This window comes from Poecilia latipinna, unplaced genomic scaffold (genome assembly GCF_001443285.1).
Source record: "Poecilia latipinna isolate Pla-1442-1.1 unplaced genomic scaffold, P_latipinna-1.0 Scaffold22, whole genome shotgun sequence".
Taxonomy (NCBI): Eukaryota; Metazoa; Chordata; class Actinopteri; order Cyprinodontiformes; family Poeciliidae; genus Poecilia; species Poecilia latipinna.
The window spans coordinates 668,251-678,786 of record NW_015112638.1 but is presented as its reverse complement, the minus strand read 5'-3'; the positions used below and the strand labels follow the sequence as shown (position 1 = coordinate 678,786).

At 38.7% G+C, this 10,536-nt stretch overlaps 1 protein-coding gene across 3 annotated transcripts in view; it reads right to left on the bottom strand.

The window, feature by feature from the left end:
- LOC106949824 (ATP-citrate synthase-like) overlaps positions 1 to 9,943 on the bottom strand; it is a 31,819-nt gene extending 21,876 nt beyond the window's left edge. For all 3 annotated transcript variants that reach the window (XM_015036343.1, XM_015036353.1, XM_015036362.1), the window contains exons 1-7: positions 9,783 to 9,943; positions 6,947 to 7,128; positions 6,583 to 6,705; positions 3,807 to 3,869; positions 2,505 to 2,695; positions 1,911 to 1,990; positions 1,676 to 1,806 (exon numbers count right to left, since the gene is read on the bottom strand). In XM_015036343.1, the coding sequence (XP_014891829.1) occupies positions 1,676 to 1,806; positions 1,911 to 1,990; positions 2,505 to 2,695; positions 3,807 to 3,869; positions 6,583 to 6,705; positions 6,947 to 7,105 (747 nt within the window). In that variant the 5' untranslated portion in view covers positions 7,106 to 7,128; positions 9,783 to 9,943. The remainder of the gene's footprint in view (positions 1 to 1,675; positions 1,807 to 1,910; positions 1,991 to 2,504; positions 2,696 to 3,806; positions 3,870 to 6,582; positions 6,706 to 6,946; positions 7,129 to 9,782) is intronic.
- Between the last annotated feature and the right edge of the window lie 593 nt (positions 9,944 to 10,536).

Sequence of the window (10,536 nt, the reverse complement as noted above, 5' to 3'; positions counted from 1 at the left end):
TACATATGCGATATAAAGTCTCTCAGATTATATATATATATATATATATATATATATATATATATATATATATATAAAAAAGAGTCAGTAAAGATGGAGACATTTACTGACAAACATTTGTTACATTTTCAGAACTGTAGTTCATATTCACACTGCACTGAGTCAAACGACCCAACCTAACTGAAAAACATGTTCCCCCCGTCGCCTGTGGGGGCGCTGCACCAAGAACTACTGAAGGAATCGACACAAAACCTCTGAAGAAGACCAGCACAACTTCCTTCTTCACAACATGTAAACAAAAACGGAGCGGTGTCAGATTTTAGCGGTTGTAGGATTGCTCCATTTATATACATCACTGGTTTAGACGTCCTATTAGCCGCTAATGCTAGCGGCGCTCCTGCGGGCGCCATTACTGTGAGTCACCGAGTCATGTCCGCAAAACCAGACTGTTCCACTGCGGGATGAGCAGGAATCCGGCACAAAAATGATCGTAGCACCTTTATTTCTTATCCGATTTCTATCAAATATGGCTTAAATTAAAGCTAAGAATATTGCTGACGTTCGTAAGTATTCTCCCTTGATATAAATCTATAAACAGTTTGGTTTTTGTCAAGATGCAAGAAAGGACTAAGCAAATTGCTCTTATACTGACCATTAGATTAATATTACATAATTGCCGCTGTTAAAATTAGTTTATCAAAATGTGACAAATACTTTATGAAATATGTCATCCTATTTGATGATTGTTCAAACAAACGAGGCAATTAGTCCAGTTTTTGTAATTTAAAGGTTTTTAAAAAATTACAACTGCTCCAGTGCGCCACAGCAAAGAGGAAATAAGCTGACAAACAGGTAAAGCAACTTTAAATCATTTATATTCTGCATTTCCTCGCTCTCCGCGTCGGCACGCAGACCAGTTGCCATGACAACCGACAACGTTAACCCGCAGAGCAGAGGTAAATATATTTCGCTTTCAAACCGTATCACAGTTCACTTGAATCAGACCCAGACCGAGGTTCCTAGGCGGATCAGAGTTCTGGTCCGCATTAGAATTCAAATTTGCATTCACATTCCCAAAAAACGGATCAGACTTTCCAGACAAACAAATTAGAGTAGGGCTGCACCGATTCCAGTTTTCTGTAATCGCCAATTACCGATCTTTTAAAAAGCTTAACCTGCCGATTTTGGCCATTCAATTTTTTTTTTTTTGTCTAAAATGTTGCTCATTATAGCAAGAAAGTTGTTGAGTTGGCAACAGGGGGGTCACTATTGTTACTTATAATCTTGCAGATGTAAATTGGTGGGCCGGTCTGTCAGTCAAACCTTCCTTACTGGAGAGCAAAAGAGGACAGTGGTTGATTCTTAGACCTTTGCCGAGCTAGATCAGATCAGTGGATAAGATCGGTTTCGTAAAAATCGGCTGATCATCGATCTCCCACAACTAAGGAAATCGGCTGGCCGATAAACTGGTGCACCCCCAAATTAGAGTCTGATTAAAGCAGACTAGACCGGGCTGGTGTGAATGCACCCTAAATCTTACTAGTGTCTGTAAAATAAATAAGTCTCCTCAGAAGATGAATAAACAAATAAGCACCTGATACCTCGGTAGTCATTAATAGTTAAAACGATGAAAGTGAAGCAAAGGTAGGAACCTGAGGAGGATAGCTGAGCTCACCTCTGGGTATGCTTCTCTGCCGAACGGAGGAGGAAACTCCACGTCACCCCACTTCGCCTTGCAGATAAAATCTGCTGTAGCGTCAATTTTGGCTGCCATGTCGAGGACATACACTCCGTCCTTTGTCACGACTGGTTAGGGAAGTGAAATTATACATTTTTTTTAACATTCTGGCCACCAATTGTCACAAAAAAAAATTATTTACTCAATCTAAATAAGACAATACAACGTTTACCAAGAGGGTTGATCTCAAGGTAGGTGAAGTAGAGGTCCTCATACAGGCTGAAGAGCGCCACAATAAAACTGGCCAGCACACTTTAAGAGACAAAAAAAGGGATAAATATCAAAAGAAATGGGTAGGAGTGAAAGGTTTTGGTAGAGAGTGAAAGTTAATGAGAACACCATTGACCATACATCTCCTGTTTATAAGAGATAAAGATGTTTGGTTGAATCCATCACTGAAGGTCAAACCCAACAGGAAAGAAGAGCTGCAGTGAAGGCTGGGAATCTCTGCGTTTACAGGATGTAAAGGTTATCTTGACATTTGAGTGTTCCTTTTCTTTTTATCTTTTCCTACACAAGAATATTCACATGGGGAACAGCTCCTCTTTTTAAAGTGTCTCAAAAGCAAAAGATTATAAAGAAAGACAGGAAGGAAATGGGTGAGGTGTCAAATTTATTTTCAGCTGTGAACCATATAGAAATAACCCGTGAACTCTTTCAGCAGTGGTCTAAAAACAAACAAAACACAAATTTTGGTATTGCTGGCATTCCATATTTACTCCCCAGAAGAGAAAGTATAAATATTGACACAAATACTTGTCCGTACTCTTTCTTGTCGTCGGGGACGTGTGTGAGGAGCTGCTCTTTGACTTGGGCGTCGCTCAGTTTGTCGTCCACGGCGACGGTCAGCCTCTGGGCCTTGGCGTCCACGTCACCCACCTCCACTCCGCCTTCGTGGTAGAAAAGTACGTGGTCGCCCTCACGCGTGGCGTAGATGCAAACGTAAAACTCCTCGTCCTGAACGGGTTAAACACGTGAGCAAACGAACACGTCACACCGTGTTTGGACAGGATGTGACGGAGCAAGTCAAGATGAACATCAGCTTTCAACTCTCAGTTTGTTCATCTCAGGAGATCTGAGATGAATCGTTTATCCTGACCCAGGGGTCGCTTTAACCGTTCTATATTTGACTGGTCTTTATTTTTATTTTTTAAATTGACGGAAAAATCTGAAGCTCGTTCATCATTTTGACAGCTTGCAGTTCACTCCCCTGGCTCTTTTAACTTTAAGCATAGAGAGCATCGCGCTCAGGAAACTAAATCAGTCAATACCAAAAAGCATCTCTTCTGAATATCCTCTGCAACAGAAGCTGAACTAAATGCATCTTGTTGACCCTGAAGAGTTACAGGCAAGGCGCTTTGGAGCGCGTCTCGTTAAAAAGCCCATTTCAAACTTTGGCTGAAGTGGCAAGTTTAACAAACCTACAGTTTTTTAACAAACCTGCTTAAAAAGAGAAGTAGACAGTTCTTAAAAAAAGAAAGTAATGAGTTAGTTAGGCTGTAATTAGCGCAAACGGCTCTGATCGAGCTGCGGAGATAAAATCCTGTCAGTCAGCTTTGCGCTCGACTTTATCCTGCGCCAAAACAAAAATCAAAACGGAGCCGGAAGATGTTAAATGAAAGCTGGGAGAAGTTACGCTGCTTTTTCAAACGGGCTCTAAAACGAAAGCAGTAAAATCCCAATTAAAATAATAAGTCTGGTTTATCTCTCCAATTAAAATAAATTATCTCTAATTAAAATCAGTCACTCAGGGTTGGGTTGGATTTTTTAGGCCCAATCTAAATATCAGCGCAGATTCTCCAGATGCCACCAGGAGGAAGTTGTGAGGCTGCGCGTTCAGACTGCAGCAGGTGAAGCGCTGCTGGAGTCTCATAATTTAAGAGGAGTCGATTCATTTCATTGCTGCTTGAATAATGTGTGGCGGGCTCCGGACAGTCAAAATGACGGACAACAAAAGAGACTAGCGCGACCTGTGTCCTGACCCATAAATCAGCTACAAGCGGCATTCATCGTCGTCGGGGTGTGGCCTGAATACGACTCGGCGTCTAGAGTACCCAGCATTCCTTACCTGTGTGTGTGGAACAAACGGCTCAATCAGGAAGTTTTTCAGCACACCTTTTGCCCTTCCAACCTGGCGAAGACAAACACACTCCGGTTAGTTCAGCCCGGCTATAAAGGAGGCTAATTGAGCAGGAAGTTAACATGCAACCCTTGGAAAGCAGCCAGCTATCTGTGGTGAAGTGAGTCTTGCATCAGTGAAAACCGGTCTGGTATGTGTGAATCTCCGGTGGACTAGAATAGCCCACCTCCTGACTGAGCGGCTCTAAACGACCCCGGCATTGGATTGCGTCATATGCAAGGAACTCGTCCGCTAATGGAGCGCTATCCGTACCGCGTCGAACACATCTTGGCATCTGCAGTTTACCACATTTACCAGGAATCTCGTTTGAATTTGTGTCTCCGTTGGACTTTTACACTGTATGATATTCACAGATAAGCTGTGAAAATGAGACACTTTCAGATGGTACAAAGGTTGTACTTTTATTAGGGCTGTGAAACAATTAATTTTTTTAATCTGACTAACCGTACTGATTTTAATTCTTAAAAACTTAGTTCATAAATGGGTTCTAAATGTTTTTATTAGGGCTGTAAATTGATACGTGGGTTAATGTCTCATGTCTGTGGTGCTTTTGTATTTATCAGTTTATTTGTTTAATGTTGCTTCTAGGACTGTCAAGATAAATTGTTAAAGCAGTTATTGCAATGAATAATATTGCTTTTTTGAGACAATTTTTAAGTAATATAATGGCAATAACATAATAATAATGCAAGAACACATCCTCAAAGATCAATAGCCTTTAAATTCCAGTGAACACTTAACACTGGAAAACATTTTAAATATCCAAAATAAACAAAATGACAAAATTAATCTTGAAGTCTTCGTAAACAACATTTCCTTTAAAAAAGAAAAATAAAGGGCTTGTTGAGAGTGTGGTGGAAAATTACACACACAGTTGGGAGTCGTTCTGCTGCAGCTGCATCAGAACCAGGCCGTCTCTCCCACGTTTTGGATTCCTTACCTTGGTATAAAACCTGTGTCGTCTCTGCCTGGCAGAGCTTTTCACCCAGACCTGCTTCATTATTGATCGCCCTAGAAGCTCTCTGTATTGAGCACAATGTATGGATAAACCTGATTGAGTGATTTCACCTGACAGCGCTTGGTAATTTTATTTTATTTTATTTTTTTTCACAAGACCAAAGCAGCAAACTGAACTTTTATCATCCATTCTTTGGCAGAAAGAGAAACAATAAATCATGACAATGGAAATGATTGAGTTTGTTTTAATTTATTAGGCCTAGTTGCTTCAATCGTAAATGGGTGCTGGTAAAATGATGTTTTGCTACTTTGTTTTGTCGACAGTGAAATAATTTTGGGGTTTTTCCTGTGCTCTTGAGACTCTTCTCTCACATGGTGTGACATCACCCCTGTCGAGCAATTTTATGACCATTTATCCCAAGCAAGAAAAACAAAACTGAAATGCAAATATGCAAGTACTAAACAGTTTGGTGAGAGGGGTAGGAAGGAAATGGTGAGGTGTGGCTCTTCAATCTGGGTGAAATTGCCGTTTCAGTTTTATAATTATCCAGGCTTACTGGTTTGGTCAACTGGGTTTCTATAAATAGTGGCACAAATTGCTTTCAGGCATCGTGGTCTTCAGGTTTACAGCTCAAACTTAATGACAGAAACTAATATGGTGACTGGGAGGGAAAAGTTTAAGGCAGATGAGTCAAACTTGGTTTCATTTTGGGCCATATCAAAAATCTGAATGCTCTTAAAGGGCCGGTTGTGCCTGAATGTATTGATAAAACCCATTTAACTGTTAAAATATTAATAAATACCTGTCCCACCAGGACTTTGTGATTGTTTTTATGCCTTTCTGAAATCAAAATTTTGTGATGCCAAGTTAGAAATATTTATGAGGAATTTTTATGATATTTGCAATAATGTACGATGTTAAATGCGACTTTTTATCATTTGCTGTAACGATCAATGACTAACTTGACGAAGTAAGACTGAGGCAGTCAACTATTAAACCCAACGTTTTTACAAATTTTTAGAATAATTTGCAGTCAAATCAACATTCAAAATTTTTTTGATTTTGTGTGAATTTTGAGGATTTGTGAAAAACTAGGACTTACTGATGTAATTTGGACCCTAGAGGGCCAAATAAAAAGCTACAGCGGGCCAGATTTGGCCCACGCGCCTCTAGTTTGACATGTGGTTTAAAGTAACCACAGGAGCCCTGATTACTCTGTAAGAGGATATTTGCGAGCAAACCACACCATGTGAAACATTGGTTTGTTGTGGCTGTGAGAGATAGAGAGCGATACTTCCAGCAGATAACAGGAAGGCTGATCAGAGGACACCGAAAATGTTCTTTTAACCAACAGGCAACATGCTGCATTTGGATATATTGGTAACTTTTTGGAAATCTTAAGAATTAATGGGAGGATTAATGGGATATTTGTTTACTTTTACTGATGCTACAATATTCATCGCCAATATAAGCTGCTAAAGAGAGCCTAAAAATCTTACCTCTAACTATTTTGTGTTTGTTTTAAATTAGCATCTCTCACACACAGTGTAAGGCCATCTCCATATTTTAACTGGTAGGTTAAAAAAACCCTCATTAACAGAAGTTGGAATCAGCTAAAATCCGTTTAACCAATTTAATTATCTTTAGTTTATTTGACCCATAAATTCTCACTCGCAGATTTCCTGCTTCTTTATTTGTTAGGTTAGTCACCATCTATCTAAATCGGACAGGGAACAGCTGACTCACTGCAATTTCCTTCATGAGGTGACCTTTAAGCCATTCCTTGACTCCCTGGAGGTCCAGGTTGATGCCCACCAGCCCCAGCTTCCCACGTCGTTTAATCAGCTGATCCGGCTTCACCACCAGCCGCTGCAGGAGGAACAAGAAGAAAAACATCAAGGAAAAGGCGCATAAACACTGGTGGCTCCTGCATGAACTGAAAACAAGTCTCCAACTGTTTCACACAAGCAGAGTAAAAGGCTTTTGGACATGAACTGACTCAATGTCCTGCAAATTAGGAACGTGAGACTCCGGGAGCCATGTGATTTCGCTTGCTGGGTGAAACAAAATGTCAAAAAGAAACAGGAGCTTCCTGAACAAGTGGACTTACTTCAGACAGCAGCCACGGGTGCTGCTGTGCGAGGAGGTTCAAGTCGGTCGCAGGGGTTACATTAACGTAGCGGACACGGTTCTGTACAGCAGCTGACGGGTCGATGTATTTGTACAAGAACTCCTTCCCCGTCTGCTCCGATATGGCTTTCGCAGACATCGTACCAGTGGAGAGCACAGGGACTTCAGGGGAAGAAGAATAAAACTGTTAGGTCTCTGCAACATTAGGTATTTTCAACAGCAATAAAACTATTAAAAACTGAGGAACCAGAGACTCTAGAATGAAAAAAAAGAAGGACCAATATATGCATTAAGTGAAGCAAAATTATAAATATGCAAAGAATAAACTGCTTGCAAGGCAAGGCATGTTTTATACACAAGACAACTGAGTGTTTTGCAGAAAAATTTAGTTTAAAAACACAAGGAGGAAAAAAGTACTTCCAGTACTTCTAGCATGTTTCCTAAAGCATTGCAAATTTCCCACATGAGCACTGTGGTGCAGATGTTGATTTCTGTGCAAACAACGTTTTAGATAATAATAATAAACTATCAGGGAAATAAAAGGTCCTTCAAATGAACTGCTGAACTGAATTGCTGCACCTGCAAAAACGGCAAGGAATCCAGTTGCAAAACCAAATGTGGACGGGCCATCTCACAGTCAGGAGTAATGCTGCAATAACACGTCCAGCACTGGAGCTTCACTGGATTATTTGTTTTAAGAATTAAATGTTTTAATCTGTTGGATTATTTAAATCATCAACCTCAAGTTACACAATAATTACTTGATAGAAATTACAGTTAAGTTAAAATAAGTTATCACATCATGTGGTAACATTTTTGTTAATCTCCTTGTTATTTGATCAAAAGCGCTTTATAAAGTTATTATTATTAGATAAAGGCCTGAATGAGATTCTGACTACATGACAACCTGGAGTAAAAATGACACTATCATAAAAACACAAAAATAAAATGCTTAGCTACATGTTTTTGTGTCCCGAGATGAAGTGCATTGATCTGACTCTTGTGTTTATTTTAAAACTTGATGATAATGTCCTTTTCACATTAAATGTTTTTTTTTTAGCTGAATTCAGTGGGATATTTAACAAAATTCATGATCAGAAATTTTGATAAAGTTTTTGTTGAAACAAGAATTTAAAATTTTAACTTGATATTGTGAGTGAAAATAATAGAGGAATGTGGCTCTTTAATGAGGTGAGGGCAGTTTTTTTCTTCCATATTGTGGAATAATTATTTGGTTTAAATTGCAGCATTAAGTTAAAACTCACAGTTCAAGATTAATCAACTTAAAAACAATGTTTAGACAACTTGTCTCTTGTTAAATCAACATTTCTGAGTAAAAACCAAAAATTTTCTTGTTAAACTGCATTTTCAAGGCAACAGGTGGACTCTAATTTACAAGTTAAATCACCTTCAAATGTTTTACAGTGCAGCAGCTGAAAGAATCATGTTTTTGGTAAAGAAAGCTACAGACAAACTGAACGGACTAAAAAGGTTCTTGTATGCCAGACACATATTTCAAGAGGATTTTTTTGAGTAAATGAGAAAAATGTTAGAATAAGAAAAAAGTACATATAAGAGGTATACTGATTTTACAAGAATAACATTTTATGTAATAATTCAATCCAACCATTTTACACAATTTTGAGCATTTTTATCCTAAGCAAGAAAAACACTCAAATGCAATCACTTAAGTATTAAATATTTTTGCTTAGTTGTACAAAATGGAGGTAGGAAGAAAAACTGAAATATCTCAACTATATTGTAAATCACAATATAGCTGAGATATTGTGATTTTGCCGTTCGTGTGATATAATCTCACACAAACAGCCGAAAGGAAAAAAAATGACCATTATTTTGAAAAACAGCACTTGACACTGGTTATCTTGCTGTTCCAGTAACAGTATCCAGCCTTACCTGTTTGGTTACCTGGGTTTGTACAAATAGTGGCACAAATTGCTTTCAGGCAGCGCTGGTCTCCAAGTTTACAGCTCAAACTTGATGACAGAAACTAATTTGGTGACTGGGAGGGCAAGGTTTAAAGTATCTCAAATTATCCAGGAAGTTTTTATTGCTACTTGAATACACTCGGCTTCTGTGTCACTGATAACATTTTATGGCGACTTCTTTTCAGCTTCTTTTAAAACCCCAAGAAAAGATTTCTAATAAGTCTTTAATCATAATGCAGTTAAACTCTCAGATGACCCAGTTTTCATAATACTCATGTCCAATCTATTGTCTGAAGCGACCAAGCAACATGCGCTTCATATGTAGGGAGCTGAAACCGGAGGCAGCAACATCACAGAAACCACAGAAGAAGAGAAAGGGGGTCAGTGGATGTGGATGCCTCAGTTCTTCTCCAGCTGCACCACACATAGTGAAGGCTTATGAATGAAGCTCCTGTCCAGACTACCACACCCACTCCACTGACTCAGAAGGAAGCCAGGCTAGCTCAATGACCACATTAGCCTTTTCCCCCCCCGTTAGCTAAAAATACATATAAAAAGGAAGAAATAGCAACAACAAAAAATATAGTAGCTGCTTGGGGAAGACTTTTAGGTAAGGTTGGCTTGCTTTTCTCATAATTGTAAGCGAATTACTTCATACTTACCGCTTTAAACCTTAACATGTTAACAAAAAACACAACAAGCATGTCCACGCAGTGCATCTATGTTAATGTCAGTGGCTGTAGTTCTGTGTTTCAAACTTCTCAGCATCCTGATTCATACAACCCGAAGTGCTGACAGGCTAGCTAGCATACACTACCAGGATAAAAAACAAATATGGCGAAAGCAAAGTAGCTGAGGAACAACATTTACCTTGAGAATAAACGTTACACCTCCCTGAAGTGAAGGATTGGAGCCCCAGCCACAACTAACGCAGCTTTTCCTGTCCGTTCGCCTTATACCGGAGCCAGTTTCTGTTAGCAGCTCTAACCTCCTGTCGAACCATAATCTGGCCACCGATTACACGTCTCTGCCCGCGTCTGATTGGCTGGAAAATGGTCACGTGCTGACGTGAGTTCCGCCTACATTACTAATTGCAAACATTAACTTTGGATTTTAAAAATGACATTTGAATATACAACTAAATCCAACAAAATGGGTGACCTACTTTTTATGGGAGTTGTGTTTTATTTTTAGACACGAAATTTGAAAAATCAATTGCGTTTGGTAAACTTTCTTTGCTTAAAATATGCAATACAACCATAAACAGAACGTTTCAAAAAGCACATCAGTTTTGTTTCTGACTTTATTTATTTTTAAATAGGTTCTGTTTTTAAAGCAAAAATCTGAAAATATACTGTACATTTTCTAAGTGGTTCATATTTGTCAATAATAGTTTCTTTTTATTTATTTGATACTGGAACTTATTTTAAAAATATAAATTTATATCATTCTTATTACAACCTCCTCTCACTTTCTCTTTGCTTCTTAACAATGCTACCATACTACTACTACTAATAATAATAATAATAATAAGAAGAAGACAAATAACTATGGCTGTGCAGTATATAGTTATTGGCAAATGTTAATAATTTTTTAACATATCAGTATCAGCTTCACAGCTGAT